Genomic DNA, 20,179 nt, shown 5'->3' on the forward strand with positions numbered 1-20,179 from the left:
AAATTCTGACATATACTTCAACATGGTGGAACCTTGAGGAGGATATTACACTAAGTGAAATAAACCAGTCACAAAATGACAAATACTGTGTGATTCCACTTATATATGAGGTAGTTGGAGTAGTCAAAATCATAGAGACAGAAAGTAGAATTGCAGTTGCTGTGAGTGGAGGGGGATGAGAGATTATTGTTTAATGGGTATAGTTTCAGTTTTATAAGATGAAAAATTATGGAGATGGATTGTGGTGAAGGTTGTACAACATTATAAATGTATATAATACCACTGAACTAAACTATACACTTAAAATGGTTAAGATGGTAAATTTTATGTTATGTGTATTTTACCACAATAAAAAAAATTTTTAATCATCTTTGTTTTCAAAATAGTCCCAAATATAGTTCTTTAAAAAATGAATTCATTCCCCCAAAATAAAATAAATCATAAAACACATAAGCAAACAGTTTACAATTGTTGGCAGAAATAATAAAGAATCAGAACCAACCTTCAAAGACTGGATTTTGTAATTAAAAGGTAAGAATATAAAAAGGGTATGTTTTAATCTATTTAAAGAAATATGAAGTTTAAAATTAAAGCATGAGTAAAAGCTAGAGACTATCATAAACTACCCATCATGTATAAAAAATAAAATAAAAAAATCCATTGCAGAGCTCCGGATGCGCAGACTCAGCGGCCATGGCTCAGGGGCCCAGCCGCTCCGCGGCATGTGGGATCTTCCCGGACTGGGGCACAAACCCGTGTCCCCTGCATCGGCAGGCGGACTCTCAACCACTGCACCACCAGGGGAGCCCTAATCAGAATTTAAGGTGGGGATTATAAATAGAATTTAAGAGAGGCAATATTTAAAGAGATACTACCAGAGAATTTTCTAGAATTTATGAAAGACATGAATCATATTCAGGGATCCTAGTGTTACCTAACAGGATGAATGAAAATAAATTCACATCAGACTTAGTTGAAGACTGCAGAGCAAGAGAAAATGTTGATAACAGCCAGAAGTACAGGACTGATTACTTACAGTTGAATAACAGACTGACAGCTGCTTTCTAAGCAGAAATGGACTCCTACAAAAGAAACTGACTATCAACTTAGGATCTGGTAAAAGCTCTTTCAAGAAACAAATTTGTTTGCAGGTTAAAAAAATGGAAAACAGGGGCTTCCCTGGTGGCGCAGTGGTTGAGAGTCCACCTGCCAATGCAGGGGACATGGGTTTGTGCCCAGTCCGGGAAGATCCCACATGCCACGGAGCGGCTAGGCCTGTGAGCCATGGCCGCTGAGCCTGCACGTCCGGAGCCTGTGCTCCGCAATGGGAGAGTCCACAACAGTGAGAGGCCTGCACACCACAAAAAAAACCCCCCAAAAAATGGAAAACAGAAACTTTACCTCCAATAGACTTAAAACAAAAACAAAACCAAAAAACCCTTTGAGGGTTATACTTGAGGAAAAACTAAAACAATCTTGAAAAGAAAGTCAGAAATGTAAGGAGGAATGAAAGTACGAATTGGTAAACATTGAAGTAAATCTAAAGAAAAATTGATTGCATAAGATAATAAAAATAATAGCTACTTGTGGGATTAATAAATCCCGTTAATACCTGAAAACAAGAGAATGTAAATCTAGAGTGGTATGAGTGGAATTAAAGCACTGTACAGCCCTTTTTAATAGAGCAAGTATATTTCTTAACTTCAAACTTTCCTTGACAAGGAAAAATAATGCATCTGAAATTTTGGGGGCTAAGTAATGAAAGAATAGCTCTAGAGATACTAGTTTCAAACCAGTAGAAGAGGGAAAATACATGGAAAATTTTTTTCAAAAGAAAAATTAGGACCTATAAAAGCAAAAAATAGGAATAAATAGAAATACTAGGGCTTCCCTGGTGGTGCAGTGGTTGGGAGTCTGCCTGCCGATGAAGGGGACACGGGTTCGTGCCCCGGTCTGGGAGGATCCCGCATGCCACAGAGCGGCTGGGCCCGTGGGTCATGGCCACTGGGCCTGCGCATCTGGAGCCTGTGCTCCACGGCAGGAGAGGCCACAGTAGTGAGAGGCCCGCGTACCACAAAAAAAAAAAAAAAAAAGAATAAATAGAAATACTAGTTATTTAAATAGATGTAGTACGAGTTCTCCAATTAAGACATCGATTATTAGATAGATTAAAAATTCAAATCCACCTATATGTTCTTTATAAAAGAATACACAGTAGTAAAAGCCTGACCAAATATGCATAACAATGTATAACATCAAACATAATGACTTATAAAGACAGAGAGAAGTATTAAAAATTAATTGGATTTTTATATTATGATAAAAGGTACTGTTTCACCAGAAAACCATGACAATTGTGAATATGTGTGTCAGAATAACACAGCCTGAAAATATGATGCAAAAATTATCAAAAGTACAAGGAGAACGTCATAGGCAGTTTAAGATCTTGTTAAGTCCAACAGACCTAGTGTTAATGAGAAGAAAGAAGATTTGAACAACATAGTTAATAAGTTTGAGGTAATGGACATACATAGAGCCCCAAACCTAATCATTGCAAATTTCGAAACCTTGTAAACATTTTTTCAAGTATACTCAAAGTTTTATAAAAACTGACTGCATTTTGTGCCATTAAAAAGTTATCTTAAACTTTTTTTTTTCTTTTTTTTCCCTTTGCGTTACTCGGGCCTCTCACTGCTGTGGCCTCTCCCGTTGTGGAGCACAGGCTCCGGACGTGCAGGCTCAGCGGCCATGGCTCACAGGCCCAGCTGCTCCGCGGCACGTGGGATCCTCCCGGACCGGGGCACGAACCCACGTCCCCTGCATCGGCAGGTGGACCCCCAACCACTGCACCACCAGGGAAGCCCAAGAAGTTATCAACAAGTAAAAACTGATATCACACAGACCATATTTCTTGATACAGTTCAGTTAAGATGGCAATCAGTAACAAAAAAGATAACTTTAATGGAATAAGTTTATGCATATGGAAATATTATGATATTTTTAAGTAATTTATGGGATAAAGAAGGAATCCTAATGGCTGTCAGAATATATTTGGCACTAAATAATATTAAAAATACATTTTAAAGCTCTTATATAAGCCTTATAGGATTTGGTAGAAGGAGATTTATAGCCTTAAATTTTTATATTAAGAAAAAGATTTGAAATTTAATAAGTCAGCGGAGCATCTAAGTGAAGGAGTTTTTTTTTTTTTTAAGTAACCCTAAGGGACTTCCCTGGTGGTGCAGTGGTTAAGAATCCACCTGCCAGTGCAGGGGACGCGGGTTCGTGCCTTGGTCTGGGAAGATCCCACATTCTGCGGAGTAACTAAGCCCGTGTGCCACAACTACTGAGCCTGCGCTCTAGAGCCCACGAACCACAACTACTGAGCCCGTGTGCTGCAACTACTGAAGCCCACGCATCTAGAGCCCGTGCTCCACAACAAGAGAAGCCACCGCAATAAGAAGCCTGTACACCGCATCAAAGAGTAACAACTCCTGCTCACCGCAACTAGAGAAAGCCCCCGCGCAGCAATGAAGACCCAACGCAGCCAAAAATAAATAAAATAAAAAATAAAATAAAATAAAGTGACCCTAAATAATTAGGAGAAAGGCAGACACAGAAGATATCAACAAAACTTGTGAAATAATAGGCAAAGATAAAATAGAAAAGATAAAGTTAAAAAGTCAATTTTTTAAAAAAGGCTATTAAAGTGAAAATGTCAAAATTCGCTGGTATCTGAAATTTTACATCCTAAAATTCTAGGAATTTAATGCTTCAAGTATTTTGCTCATTTTTAAAGTTTTTGGTCTAGGGAGATTTCCCAAATTATTGTCTTTGATTTTTTTCTCCTGATAGGGATTGTTAGAAAATAGTTGCCTTATATAAAAATTATGTAATTAGGCTACTGCTTTTTGAGGAATATGTGATAAGCACTGGGTAAGCACTCTCTATACATTAGTTCATTTAATCCTTGAAGCAACTCCTTTAGACACTATTAGTAAAACTGCTTTACAGATAAATTATGGCTTATAAAGTAACTTACACAACGTTATACAGCTTGTAATCAGCAGAGCTGAAATTTGATTCCAGGTGTATCTGACTACAATGATGTATTTCCAACCATTCTTCTATATTGCCTTCCAGTGTACTATTTATTATGGGTTAAAAATATACTGAGTTTGGTGGTTCTCCAAATGTTGTACATGGAACTCTTGGGTCTCTAAGACTCATTGAAGGAATCTGCAAGGTCAAAACTTTATAAAATATGATTCTAAGATGTTACTTGCCACTTTTGCTGTGTTGACCTTAAAACTGATGGTGCAAGAGCAATGTTGGTTAAAATTACTGGTACCCTAGCATGAGTCAAACCAGTGGCACTAAACTATACCTAGTAGTCCTTGTGTTCTTCAGCACCGCACACATTGTAGTAAAAAAAAGGGCTGTTACACTTAAGAATGCCCTTGATGAAGGAATAAAATTGTTTTAATTTATGAAAATTTAACCCTTGGGTTAGACATTTTAAAAAATAGTCTGTACAATTAAATGTGAAATACTCAAAATATTTCTCTTGCATACCAAATTACATTGGTTGTCTTGAGGACAAAAAACTTTGTTAAGGGCCTTAACTCATAAATAATATTTATTAATATCTGTGTCAAATAATATAGCAGTGAACTTCATAAAGCAGAAACTTGAGAGAATTCAGAGTAAAGGACAAACACCTCAGGAGTATTAACATGTTACTTTCAGTCCTAGATCGGTAAAGTGGATCTAAAATAAGTAAGGAGGAGGCCAAGGTGGGGGCCGCGGGGCCGGGGATCAGGACGTCCCAGCGGTGGCAGCGGAAGGCAGCCGGGAGGAGTAACATAACAATGACTGCCCAAGGAGAACCCCAAGTTCAGTTCAAACTTGTATTGGTTGGTGATGGTGGTACTGGTAAAACTACATTTGTGAAACGTCATCCGACTGGTGAATTTGAAAAGAAGTATGTAGCTACCTTGGGTGTTGAGGTCCATCCCCTTGTGTTCCATACCAGCAGAGGACCTATTCAGTTCAATGTATGGGATACAGCTGGTCAGGAGAAATTTGGTGGACTGAGAGATGGCTATTATATCCAAGCTCAGTGTGCCATTATAATGTTTGATGTAACATCGAGAGTTACTTACAAGAACATGCGTAGAGGTCTGGTACGAGTGTGTGAGAACATCCCCATCGTGTTGTGTGGCAACAAAGTGGGTATTAAGAACAGAAGGGTTAAGGCAAAGTCAATTGTCTTACACCGAAAGAAGAATCTTCAGTACTATGACATTTCTGCCAAAAGTAACTACAGCTTTGCAAAGCCCTTCCTCTGGCTTGCTAGAAAACTGATCGGAGGCTCTAACTTGGAGTTCGTCGCCATGCCTGCTCTCGCCCTGCCAGAGGTGGTCATGGACCCAGCGTTGGCAGCGCAGTATGAGCACGATCTAGAAGCTACTCAGACAACTGCCCTCCCGGATGAAGATGATGACCTGTGAGAAAGTGAAGCTGGAGCCCAGCGTCAGAAGTCTAGTTTTATAGGCAACTGTCCTGTGATGTCAGTGGTGCAGCATGTTTGCCACTTTATTACATAGCTAAGCAGAACATGTGCTTAATCTTTGGGATGCTGAAGGAGATGAATGAGCTTCGGAGTGAATGTGGCGGTTAAAAAAGAAAAACCTTCATTTTTTTTGGACCTGCATATTTAGGTGTTTTGGAACACAATTGTTTCCTCCTTGAGTTTCAAATATAAGACTGCTACAGTCACATCACAGTATTCAGTGGTGGAATCTTGTTTGTTACGGTCATTCCCATTTCTTTTCAGTTAGAATCAGAATAAAGTTGTATTTCAAATAAAATAAATAAATAAAATAAGTAAGGATATATAGTAGAAACCCTAAAATAATAGTAAGGGGTAGTTCATGGGTATAACTCTATCCTCGGGTAATATAAACTATTCTTTTTTCTCAAGTGTACATAGAACATTCACAAAAAATTTATATACAAAGTCAAAAAGAAATCCTGAGAAGTTCATAAAGTAGAAACAATACCAAAAAAAAGCTTTTTTAAAATCGTAATGCCATAAAGATAGAAATGAGTAACAACAGCAAAAAATTAAGTCCTATGCACCTACAATGTAAACATTCTTTTAAACAACTTTAGTGTGAAAGGGAAGAAAAAAAGTATAGGATCTCTTTAAAATATACTAATAATGAAAAAATACATGTAAGAATCTAGGGGATATAATTAAAACAGTGATTAGGAAAAGATTTGGCCTTTAATATTTTTATCAGTAAAAACTACAGAATGAGAATAAGTTAAATTCCCATCAAAAAAAGCTAGGGGAAAAAAATCACAAAATAGGAATTCCCTGGCAATCCAGTGATTAGGACTCTCTGCTTCCACTGCAGGGAGCCACGGGTTCAATCCCTGGTCAGGGAACTAAGATCCCACAAGCCACAAGGCACTTCTGAAAAAAAAAAAAAAAAAAACTCCAAAGTAAATCAGAATAATGAACAAGGAAGGAAATAATAAAGATAAAAGCAAAAATTATTAAGGTGGAAGACAGAAAAACATTAAGACTAAAAAATAAATAGAAAAAGAAGTTTTTTCTTTGGAAAAGGCCATGAAATAGATAAAGTACTAGTTAACCAATTGGCCAGGGAACAGGGGAGAGGTTAGCACAGAGGGAGAAAGCAGAGATGTAGAAGACATGATAAGGGGGAAATAATCATTGAAGCAGAAAATTTAAAAAGTCATAGATTCTGTTTTTTACAACTTAGGTGAAATGGATAAAATTAATAGGAAAATCCAGTTTACCAAAATTGTCTCCAAAGACAAAGAGCTAGAAAACTTAAACAAGTTATTCGTTTTTATGTGTTTTTTTTTAAGCAATAGAAAAATGTATCAAGAAACCAACAAAAACACCAAGCTGGGAGGTTTAAAAGTTATATTTTACCAAAATTTCTAAGATCAGCTAATCTCTATGTTTCCTAAAATCTTTCAGAACATAAAAAGTAAGTTCCCAAATTATTTTTTAAATGACTATGATGTTGATCTAGATAAAAATCTCATATAGTTCACACACATACACACACGACTACAGAATAATCTCATTTATATCAATACAAAAATATCAAACAAAATTCTACAGTGTTGTAGTAAAATAATACATCGTTGATCAAGTGTTCCATTGATCAATGGTTCTGTCTTAGGAAATCCATTAACATAAATCACCTGTTACTCTAAGGAAGAACAAAAAGTGTACTTCATCTCTACTGATGTTCGAAAGGTCTTTGGAAAAATTCAGCATGTTCCTGCTAAATATATTTGGTAAAAAAAAGGAATTTATGCATGTATCTTCAACCTGATAAAACACATATACTCCTGTTTTTAAAATACAGCTTAAAATGTGGAAACTACTGACAGCATTCCTACTAAAACTGGAACAAGATAGGATTGTCGTGTGTCTCCACTATTCAGCATCTTGTTGGAGGTTTGGGTTTGTGCAATTAGATAAGAGAAAACTGTTTTAGATTCATAAGAATTGGAAGAAGAAATACAACTAGTTCTGTTTGCAAATGATATTAGAACACCAAGAACATTGATAATAAAACTAACTCAAACAGTAAAGGAATTTAGCACAGGGATTTCCCTGGTGGCACAGTGGTTAAGAATCTGCCTGCCAATGCAGGGGACATGGGTTTGATCCCTCATCCAGGAAGATCCCACATGCCGTGGAGCAACTAAGCCCGTGCACCACAAATACTGAGCCTGCACTCTAGAGCCCGTGAGCCACAACTACTGAAGCCCGCACGCCTAGAGCCTGTGCTCCGCAACAGGAGAAGCCACTGCAATGAGAAGCCCGCGCACTGCGAAGAAGACCCAATGCAGCTAAAAATAAATAAATTTATATTAAAAAAAAAAAGAACCTGTGTGCCAGTGCAGGTGACACGGGTTCAATCCTTGGTCCGGGAAGATCCCACATGCCGCAGAACAACTAAGGCCATGCACCAGAACTAATGAGTCTGCATTCTAGAGCCCTTGAGCCACAACTACTGAAGCCCACATGCCCCAGAGCCCGTGTGCTGCAACTACTGAGCCCATGTGCCACAACTACTGAAGCCCCTGCACTTTAGGGCCTACATGTCGCAACTACTGAGCCCACGTGCTGCAACTACTGAAGCCCGTGCACTTCAGGGCCTGCATATTGCAACTACTGAGCCCGCGTGCTGCAACTACTGAGCCCACGTGCTGCAACTACTGAAGCCCGTGCACCTAGAGCCACTGCTCTGCAACAAGAGAAGCCACTGTAATGAGAAGTCTGCACACCACAATGAATAGTAGCCCCCACTCCCCGCAACTAGAGAAAGCCCGCACACAGCAATAAAGACCCAATGCAGCAAAAAAAAAAAAAAAAAATCAGTACAATGTCAAAATTTAAAGCAACAGTGTCTTTCATGTACACATAGTCAGATGATATAATTCTATTTACAGTAGTTAAAAAAAGACAAATACTTTGGAATAAACAAACAAGCAATTTTGGTTTCCCTAAATAAATATATAAATTTAATGATTCCTTTAGGAAATCTCATCCACCCCTTTGGAGCTACCATATGGAAATACAGATATGCAAGAATAGGTTTTTAAAAAGATCTAGTACTGGCTCTTCCAGTTATTAAAACCTCTCTAATTAAAATGGCAGTACTGGGCTTCCCTGGTGGCGCAGTGGTTGGGAGTCCGCCTGCCGATGCAGGGGACACGGGTTCGTGCCCCGGTCCGGGAAGATCCCACATGCCACAGAGTGGCTGGGCCTGTGAGCCGTGGCTGCTGAGCCTGCGTGTCCGGAGCCTGTGCTCCGCAGCGGGAGAGGCCACAACGGTGAGAGGCCCGCGTACCGCAAAAAAATATATATAAAAATAAAAATAAATAAATAAATAAAATCATATAACTTTAAAAAAAAAAAATGGCAGTACTGTTACCTGAATGGGCAAACAAACTCATTGAGAAATAGACCCACACACCCAGGGAAATAGATACATGATGTAGGTGGCGTTTCAAATCACAGGAAAAATGATGGACTGATTTTAGGATAATAACTGATTTTAGGATAATTGGAAAACTAATCAGAAAAAGGTAAAATTAGATCCATATCTCATATACACTGGAATAAATTTCAAATTGGGTAAGAGATTTCAATATAACACAAAATAATGTAACCATGTACATACTAGGAGATAATATGAGTGAATTCTGTTGTAACCTGGAATAGGGGGCAAAGGCTTTCTGTATGACTTAAAGTCCAGATGCAATAAAATAGAATATTGACTACATTTAAAGGGTTTATTTATATTAAATAGAAATTTGTCTAGCAAGAAAATCCCATAGTCAAAGTTAAAAGACAAAGGCAAACTGGGAAAACATACTTGCATTGTATATTACAATAGTTAATCTCCTAGTATATAAGGAACTTTTTTTAATTAATAAGGGAAAAAATAGGACCAACCACTTAATAGAAAAATGGACAAAAGGTGTTAGCAGAGTGTTACACACAGAAAAATAAGATATTTAAATGACCCTTAAATTTATATTAAGCTACACATTAAAACAATACTGAGTTACCATTTCTCTTCTATTAGATTAGCAAAAATTCAAAAGCCTGACAGCACTCAGTTAGGGTACCTATGAGGTAGCAGTCACTTTTATTAATTGCAGTGGTAAGTACAAAATGTACAGTCCTGACAAAGAAGTATTAAGCAATATCTATTAAAACTACATATGTATTTACCCTTTGATTCAATAATCCCACATTTTAGAATTTACCTGTTGGTACTTGTTTAACAACATGAGAATAGAAATGCACAAAATTATTTATTGCAGCATTATTTATAATAGCAAAATGTTTGAAATCACATGCCCACCCATAGGAGACAGGTTGACCACGTGGTAGAAACAATGGCTTACCATGGAGCTGTAGAATAGAATAAAGTGACCTAAATGTCCATCAACAGATGAATGGATAAAGAAGATATTGCATATATGTACAATGGAATACAAAACCATAAAAAAGAATGAAATTTGCAACAACATGGATGGACTTGGAGGGTATAATGCTTATGAAATAAGTTAGAGAAAAACAAATACTGTATGATATCTTCTAAATGTGAAATCTAAAAAAGTAAACTAGTGAATATAACAAAAAACAGACTCACAGATATAGAGAACAAACTAGTGGTTATCAGTGTGGAGAGGGAAGGGGGGAGGAGCAAGATAGGGGTTGGGGATTAAGAGGTACAAACTATTGTGTATAAAATAAATAAGCTGCAAGGATGTATTGTACAATACAAGGAATATAGCCAGTATTTTATAGTAACTATAAATGGAATATAATCTTTAAAAATTGTAAATCACTGTTGTACACCTGAAAATTATTTAATATTGTACATCAACTGTACTTCAGTTAAAAAAAATTTTTTAAGAACATCTCTATGAACTGATAAGAAGGATTAACTTGGTATATACTTTTAAGTGAAAAAAGCAAGAGGAAGAAAATGGGATGTATACTGTGTTAACTTTTAAGAAAGAAGAGGAAAGAATATATGAATCTATTTTCTTATTTTTATACAAAATACCACAAAAGCATAAATCAGAAACTAATAAAATTTGGTTATTTTGGGAGTAGTGGAAAATAAAATAAGTGAACCTTCTTTGAGTCTTGTATAGTTTTGAGTTTTGAGACATGTTAATTTTGTGCATTTTTTAAATAAAATTAAATCAACAAGGATGGGGGAGGAAGCCCTGTGATTGGGTCAAACAAAAAAAGCAAATAAACCTAACTATATCATATCAATAATACAAAACACAGGAAAAATTAATTCAAATAACTAATATAGTGCTCTGTACTCTCAGTGGGGTTATTTTGAGGATAAACATTTTTCAATAGTTGTATTGGTTTAGTAATTTTGTGAGTTTTTACTGTAAGAGAAGGGAATAAAAATATGGAACGGGGGAAGAAAAAGAAGAACTCCATGGTAATAGAGGTCCCAGTATGAACTCATGATTTAAATATGTATATAGTTAGCATTTATTAACTTTTCCTACTGTAAGATTTTAGAAACAATGACACCATAGTAGCAATGACCACACTTATCATCAGACCTTGATGCCTAAATACCAGTTCCTACCACAAGTAGAAAAAATAGGGTATTTGGAATATTGGTTGATTCCAGGTCAGGGACAGGAAAAGTAGAAGTAGGCATGGAATATTTTTTATATGCTAAAAAAAAAACAGAAAAAAAAAAAAGGAAGTCCTCAAAAACAGAAGGTATATCAAAAGGATATAAGGACCAGCATGAAGGGATTTCCACTGGGCAAATTTGGAATAATTTGTGCATTAAAATGAATAATGAAGTCATAGATAACACATTGAATAACAAGAGACAGTCTATGAGTTCATAGTGATAATAACAAAAAATAAAAGGTAAGGGTCACAGAAGAGAAGGCATTTCTTTTTTTTAAAGAATATTATAGAAAAATGGAAAATGAATAATGGAATTAAGAAAATTAATTTTTTGTAACCAGTAGTGTACCAGTTGATTCTGGCAAGAATTATCAATAGATACTGAAAACATTGGGTAAGTACAAGATTGTTGGGGAAGAGGATAATCACATTAAAGTATTACTCCATAGATTACTAATTACAAAGGAGAAAAGGTAACTCTAAAATGGAAATATCTGTTGGATACCACCTTACAGCTAGTGATCAACAACATCACTAATACTGGGATCAACTGGTATGATAAACCAAACGGCATATCACTGATGTACTATTCCTGTCAAAAATTATTAACCTGAACCTAAATCATAAGCAACCTAATCCAAATTTAGGGACATGCTACAAGATACATGGCATGGAAATTTTAAAAAAAGAAAAAAAAAGCAGGAGGAAAGACTAGGGAGACATGACAATCAAATACAATGTGTATCTCACCATTGTTATTCAACATAGTTTTGGAAGTCTTAGCCACAGCAATCAGAGAAGAAAAAGAAACAAAAGGAATCCAAATCGGAAAAGAAGAAGTAAAGCTGTCACTGTTTGCAGATGACATGATACTCTACATAGAGAATCCTAAAGATGCTACCAGGAAACTACTAGAGCTAATCAATGAACTTGATAAAGTAGCAGGATACAAAATTAATGCACAGAAATCTCTAGCATTCCTATACACTAATGATGAAAACTCTGAAAGTGAAATTTAAAAAACACTCCCATTTACCATTGCAGCAAAAAGAATAAAATATCTAGGAATAAACTTACCTAAGGAGAAAAAAGACCTGTATGCAGAAAACTATAAGACACCGATGAAAGAAATTAAAGATGATACCAACAGATGGAGAGATATACCATGTTTTTGGATTGGAAGAATCAACATTGTGAAAATGACTATACTACCCAGGGCAATCTACAGATTCAATGAAATCCCTACCAAACTACCACTGGCACTTTTCACAGAACTAGAACCAAAAATTTCACCATTTTTATGGAAACACAAAAGACCCCGAATAGCCCAAGCAATCTTGAGAAAGAAAAACAGAGCTGGAGGAATCAGGCTCCCTGACTTCAGACTATACTACAAAGCCACAGTAATCAAGACAGTATGCTACTGTCACAAAAACAGAAATATAGATCAATGGAACAGGACAGAGGGCCCAGAGATAAACCCACACACATATGGTCACCTTATCTTTGATAAAGGAGGCAAGAATATACAGTGGAGAAAAGACAGCCTCTTCAATAAGTGGTGCTGGGAAAACTGGACAACTACCTGTAAAAGAATGAAATTAGAACACACCCTAACACCATACACAAAAATAAACTCAAAATGGATCAAAGACCTAAATGTAAGGCCAGACACTATCAAACTCTTAGAGGAAAACATAGGCAGAACACTCTATGACATAAATCACAGCAAGATCCTTTTTGACCCACCTCCTAGAGAAATGGAAATAAAAACAAAAATAAATGAGACCTAATGAAACTTAAAAGCTTTTGCACAGCAAAGGAAACCGTAAACAAGATGAAAAGACAACCCTCAGAATGGGAGAAAATATTTGCAAATGAAGCAACTGACAAAGGATTAATCTCCAAAATTTACAAGCAGCTCATGCAGCTCAATATCAAAAAACAAACAACCCAATCCAAAAATGGGCAGGAGACCTAAATAGACATTTCTCCAAAGAAGATATACAGATTGCCAACAAACACATGAAAGAATGCTCAACATCATTAATCATTAGGGAAATGCAAATCAAAACTGCAATGAGATATCATCTCACACCGGTCAGAATGGCCATCATCAAAAAATCTACAAACAGGGCTTCCCTGGTGGCGCAGTGGTTGAGAGTCCTCCTGCCAATGCAGGGGACACGGGTTCGTGCCCCGGTCCGGGAGGATCCCACATGCCATGGAGCGGCTGGGCCCATGAGCTATGGCCGCTAAGCCTGCGTGTCCGGAGCCTGTGCCCCGCAACGGGAGAGGCCACAACAGTGAGAGGCCCATGTACCGCAAAAAAAAAAAAAAAAAAAAAAAAAATCTACAAACAATAAATGCTCAAGAGGGAGTGGAGAAAAGGGAACACTCTTGCACTGTTGGTGGGAATGCAAATTGATCCATCCACTATGGAGAACAGTATGGAGGTTCCTTAAAAACCTAAAAATAGAACTACCATATGACTCAGCAATCCCACTACTGGGCATATACCCTGAGAAAACCATAATTCAAAAAGAGTCATGTACCAAAGTGTTCATTGCAGCTCTATTTACAATAGCCAGGACATGGAAGCAACCTAAGTGTCCATCAACAGCTGAATGGATAAAGAAGATGTGGCACATACATACAATGGAATATTACTCCACCATAAAAAGAAACGAAATTGAGTTTTTTGTAGTGAGGTGGGTGGACCTAGAGTCTGTCACACAGAATGAAGTAAGTCAGAAAGTGAAAAACAAATACCGTATGCTAACACATATATATGGAATCAAAAAAAAAAAAAAAGGTCATGAAGAACCTAGGGGCAAGACGAGAATAAAGATGCAGACCTACTAGAGAATGGACTTGAGGATACGGGGAGGGGGAAGGGTAAGCTGGGAAAAGTAAAATAGATAGCTAGTGGGAAGCAGCCACATAGCACAGGGAGATCAGCTAGGTGGTTTGTGACCACCTAGAGGGGTGGGATAGAGAGGGTGGGGGGAGCGAGACGCCAGAGGGAAGAGATCTGGGGACATATGTATATGTATAACTGATTCACTTTGTTATGAAGCAGAAGCTAACGCGCCATTGTAAAGCAATTATACTCCAATAAAGATGTTAAAAAAAATACAATGTGTAATCCTGGATTGCAACCTGAGATTGGGGAGGAAAAAGCTGTAAAGGAGATAATGAGGAAAGTTGGGGACTATATTTTTTGTGTTAAATTTTTTGAAAGGGATGATGGCATTATAGTTATGTATCATAATGTTCTTTATTTCTCAAGTAGAGTTAAAGCTTCATGATATCTGCAACTTTCAAATGCTTCACCCATAAATAACCTGTGTGTGTGAGTTTATATGTAAATCCAGTGACGCAAAATGTCAATAGTTGTTGAATCTAGAGGTAAAATTTTGTCGAAGTACATTGTACTCTTCAACTTCTCTGTAGATTGAAATTTTTAGAAAAAAATATTTGGGGAAGAATAGAAGGCAAGGGCAAGAACTGTACACCATAAGTGGTTCTGTAGAACTTTGCTTTCCTTCTTACTTTTCATTATATCATTATCTGCACTGATATGATATTTGTTATTAAATGATACCAGTATGTGTCAGAGTTCTTCATGTTAAATAAAGTGCTATATAAGTATTAATTGTTAATACATATCAAACATGGAGAGAAGGGAAATGGATTTTGGAGAAAGAGAAGATAAGAAAAATACCATCATCCTGGTCTTTAAAACTTTTGTTGGATTAGTGACCAACATTATCCACTTTGACAGTCTCATAATTGAGACAACCTACACAGATATTCTTAGATTGGTCCTAAGAGCAACTCTCTCTCTAGGTAAATAGTAGCATTATATGCTACCTATGAGTGTGGAAGAATACTAAACAAAGGAGTGAATACAAGGAAGTTGGAATCAGTTGGTTCTGGTGATTCACACCTCTCCCATGTGTAAAATACACTCACCCCTGCCCAAGACCTCCAAAAGTCTTATCTTACTACAGCATCATCTCAGAGACCACACTCTTGTTATCTAGTTCAGTTTCAGGTACAAATGAAGTTCCTTGAGTGTAGTTCCTTTGGTATAGCACTTCAAATATAGTTTCTCTTGATCTGTAGACCTTTAAAAGTAAAAAGGCAAATTACTTGCCCACACACACCCAACGTACAATGTTAGGACAGGCATAGGATAACCACTGTAAACACTCTTGTTCAAAAATAGCGAAATGGAGTGCACACAGGGGTCACTGTTCCATAGCAATCCTGAAATCCAGCTGGGCAAATGTTGGAAGTTATTTGATTAGATCTTAAGGAAAAATTCTTTATGGCTCTTGAATCTGCCCTCTGGGCTCTAAGTTCCACTTTCTAATTTATCCTTTCTTCCTATTTTTTTAATTGAGATATAATTCACATACTATAAAATTCACTTTTTTAAAGTATAAAATTCAGTGGTTTTTAATACTCATTAACAAAGTTTTGGAACCATCACTGCTATCTGATTCCAGAACATTTTCTTCACCCTAAAAAAGAAACCCATTACTAGATGAACACTCACTCATCATTCTTTTACTCTTCTCCAAGCTCTGGCAACCACTAATCTAATAGATTTCTCTCTTTGTAGATTTGCCTGTTTTAAACATTTCATATAAATGAAATTGCACTATGTGCAGCCTTCATTTAGCATGTTTTGAGGTTCATTCTTGTTGTAACATGCATCAGTTCATTTCTTTTTATGATTGAATAATTATTGTATGGATATACCACATTTTATTTATACATTCACCAGTTGACATTCATTTGGGTTGTTTCTACTTTTTGGCTGTTGTGAATAATGCTGCTGTGAACATTCATACATACTTTTGATTGAACATATGTTTTCGGTTTTCTTAGTTATATACCTAGGGGTGGAATTTGGTGGGTCATATGGTAATTCTATGTTTACATTTTTTAATGTGTTTTCAGAATTATTTTCCAAAATGACTGCACCATTTTGCATTCCCACCCACCATGTATGAGTACTCAAATTTCTCCACATTCTCACTCACACATGTTATCTGCATTTTTTATTATAATTCTCCTTCATGGTGTGAAATGGTATCTCATTGTGCTTTTGATTTGCATTTCCCTAAAGACTAATGATGTTAATCATCTTGTCATGTGTTTACTGGTCAATAATAATATCTTCTTTGGAGAAATGTCTACTCAAATCATTTGCTGTTTTTTTATTTGGGCATTTGTCTTTTTATTGTTGGGTTATAAGAGTTCTTTATATACTTGGACAGTAGACCCTTATCAGACATGTGATTTGTAAATATTTACTCCTATTCTGTGGACTCTCTTCACTTAGTGTCCTTTGATGTACAAAAGTTTTAAATTTTAATCAAGTTCATTATATCTATTTTTTTCTCTTGTTGCTTGTGTTTTAGTGTCAAATCTAAGGAATCATTGCCTTAATCTAAGGTCATGAAGATTTACACTTAAGTTTTCTTTCAGATTTTTATAGTTTTAACTCCTATATTTAGGTCATTGATGCATTGAGTTAATTATTCTATATGGTATGAGGTGGAGGTCCAGTTTCATTATTTTGCATGTAAATATCCAGTTGTCCTAGCACAGTTTGTTGAAAAGACAATGATTTCCCCCACTGAATTGTCTTGGTACTCTTATCAAAAATAGATTAATGGTTTCTCTTGGGGCTCAATTCTACTCTATTGATCTGTATGTCTGTCCTTAGGAAATTAACACCTAGGCTTGATTATTATACTTTATAGTAAGTTTTGAAATCAGGAATTGCTAATCCTCCAGTTTAGTTCTTTTTCAAGGTTATTTTGGCTATTCTGGATCCTTTGCATTTCAATATGCTTTTTAGAATCAGCTTGTCAGTTTATACAAAAATGCCAGCTAGGGTTTTGATAGGGATTGTGTTGAATTTGTTGATCAATTTGGGGAGTTATTATCATGTTAACAATATTAAGTTTTCCAGTTCATGAACACAGGATGTATTTCTGTTTATTTATGTTTTGTCAAACTTATTCCTGTAAGTCGTAATACTGTTGTATTACTGTATTACTGTCGTATTCCTGTAAGTCGTAATACTGTTGTAAATGGAATTATTTTCTTAATTATTTCCTCTTAGAATTGTTTAGTGCCATTGTATAGAAGTAAAATTGATTTTTATATATTGATATGGCATCCTGTAACCTTGGTGAACGTACTAGTTCTAAAATTTTTTATGTGTGGATTTCTTACAAATTTGTATATACAACATTATGTTATCTATAAAGAGAGTTTTACTTCTACTTTTTCAGTCCAAATTACTTTTATTTCTTTTTCCTGCCTAATTGCACTGGCTAGAACCTCCAGTACATGTTGAATAGAAGTAGTGAGAGCATATGTCCTTCTCTTGTTCTGATATTATGGGGGAAACTTTCAATCTTCACCATTAAGTGTGATGTTATCTGTAGATTTTTCATAGATACTCTTTCGTAGATTAAGGTAGTTTCCTTCTATTCCTAGTTTGTACATTGTTTTTATCATGAAAAGGTATCAAGTGCTTTTCTACATCTATGGAGATTATTATGTGGCATTTGTTCTTTATTAATACGTTATATTACATTGCCTGATTGGTTTTCATATGTTGAACTAACCTTGTATTCTTGGTCTTGATGTATAATCCTTTTTTTTTAACATCTTTTTTGTAGTATAATTGCTTTGCAATGGTGTGTTAGTTTCTGCTTTATAACAAAGTGAATCAGCTATACATATACATATAACCCCATATCTCCTCCCTCTTGCATCTCTCTCCCACCCTCCCTATCCTACCCCTCTAGATGGTCACAAAGCACCGAGCTGATCTCCCTGTGCTATGCAGCTGCTTCCCACTAGCTATCTATTTTACATTTGGTAGTGTATATAAGTCCATGCCACTCTCTCAGTTCGTCCCAGCTTACCCTTCCCCCTCCCGGTGTCCTCAAGTCCATTCTCTGCATCTACGTCTTTATTCCTGTCCTACCCCTAGGTTCTTCAGGAACATTTTTTTTTCTTTTCAGACTCCACGTAATGTGTTAGCATACGGTATTTATTTTTCTCTTTCTGACTTACTTCACTCTGTGTGACAGACTCTGGGTCCATCTGTCTTGCTACAAATAACTCAGTTTAGTTTCTTTTTATGACTGAGTAATACTCCATTGTGTATATATGCCACATTTTCTTTATCCATTCATTTGTCGATGGACACTTAGGTTGTTTCCATGTCCTGACTATTGTAAATAGAGCTACAATGAACATATTGGTACATAACTCTTTTTCAATTATGGTTTTCTCAGGGTACATACCCAGTAGTAAGATTGCTGGGTCGTATGGTAGTTCTATTTTTAGGTTTTTAAGGAACCTTCATACTGTTCTCCAAAGTGGTTGTATCAATTTACATTCCCACCAACAATGCAAGAGTGTTCCCTTTTCTCCACACCCTCTTCAGTATTTATTGTTTCTAGATTTTTTTTTTTTTTTTTTTTTTTTTTTTTGCGGTATGCGGGCCTCTCACTGTTGTGGCCTCCCCCGTTGCGGAGAACAGGCTCCGGACGCGCAGGCTCAGCGGCCATGGCTTACGGGCCCAGCCGCTCCGCGGCATATGGGATCCTCCCAGACAGGGGCACGAACCCGTATCCCCTGCATCGGCAGGCGGACTCTCAACCACTTGCGCCACCAGGGAGGCCCTAGATTTTTTGATGATGACCGTTCTGACTGGTGTGGGATGTTATGTCATTGCAGTTTTGATTTGCATTTCTCTAATGATTAGTGATGTTGAGCATCCTTTCATGTGTTTGTTGGCAATCTGTATATCTTCTTTGGAGAAATATCTATTTAGGTCTTCTGCCCATTTTTGGATCGGGTTGTTTGTTTTTTTGATATTGAGCTGCACAAGCTGCTTGTAAATTTTGGAGATTAATCCTTTGTCAGTTGCTTCATTTGCAAATATTTTCTCCCATTCTGAGGGTTGTCTTTTCATCTTGTTTACGGTTTCCTTTGCTGTGCAAAAGCTTTTAAGTTTCATTAGGTCCCATTTGTTTATTTTTGTTTTTATTTCCATTTCTCTAGGAGGTGGGTGAAAAGGGATCTTGCTGTGATTTATGTCATGGAGTGTTCTGCCTATGTTTTCCTTTAAGAGTTTGATAGTGTCTGGCCTTACATTTAGGTCTTTAATTCATTTTGAGTTTATTTTTGTGTATGGTGTTGGGGAGTGTTCTAATTTCATTCTTTTACATGTAGCTGTCCAGTTTTCCCAGCACCACTTATTGAAGAGGCTGTCTTTTCTCCACTGTATATTCTTGCCTCCTTTATCAAAGATAAGGTGACCATAGGTTCATGGGTTTACCTCTGGGCTTTCTATCCTGTTCCATTGATCTATATTTCTGTTTTTGTGCCAGTACCATACTGTCTTGGTTACTGTAGCTTTGTAGTATAGTCTGAAGTCAGGGAGCTTGATTCCACCAGCTCCATCTTTCTCAAGACTGCTTTGGCTATTCGGGGTCTTTTGTGTTTCCATAAAAATTGTGAAATTTTTTGTTCTAGTTCTGTGAAAAATGCCAGTGGTAGTTTGGTAGGGATTGCATTGAATCTGTAGATTGCTTTGGGGAGTAGAGTCATTTTCACAGTGTTGATTCTTCCAATCCAAGGACATGGTATATCTCTCCATCTGTTTGTCTCATCTTTAATTTCTTTCATCTGTGTCTTACAGTTTTCTGCATACAGGTCTTTTGTCTCCTTAGGTAAGTTTATTCCTAGGTATTTTATTCTTTTTGTTTCAGTGGTAAATGGGAGTGTTTCCTTAATTTCTCTTTCAGATTTTTCATCATTAGTGTGTAGGAATGCCAGAAATTTCTTTGCATTAATTTTGTTTCTGTGCATTAATTT

General features: G+C 36.5%; 2 protein-coding genes across 10 annotated transcripts in view; both read left to right on the top strand.

The window, feature by feature from the left end:
* Window positions 1-20,179, top strand: part of LCORL (ligand dependent nuclear receptor corepressor like) — a 176,001-nt gene that overhangs the window by 95,204 nt on the left and 60,618 nt on the right. The window lies entirely within an intron of this gene.
* Window positions 4,866-5,646, top strand: LOC132479913 (GTP-binding nuclear protein Ran-like). Its single transcript, XM_060083679.1, has one exon. The coding sequence runs from the start codon at window positions 4,872-4,874 to the stop codon at window positions 5,511-5,513; it is 642 nt and encodes a 213-aa protein (XP_059939662.1). The 5' UTR covers window positions 4,866-4,871; the 3' UTR covers window positions 5,514-5,646.

The sequence above is a fragment of the Mesoplodon densirostris genome, chromosome 1 (assembly GCF_025265405.1).
Source record: "Mesoplodon densirostris isolate mMesDen1 chromosome 1, mMesDen1 primary haplotype, whole genome shotgun sequence".
NCBI classification, from domain to species: Eukaryota; Metazoa; Chordata; class Mammalia; order Artiodactyla; family Ziphiidae; genus Mesoplodon; species Mesoplodon densirostris.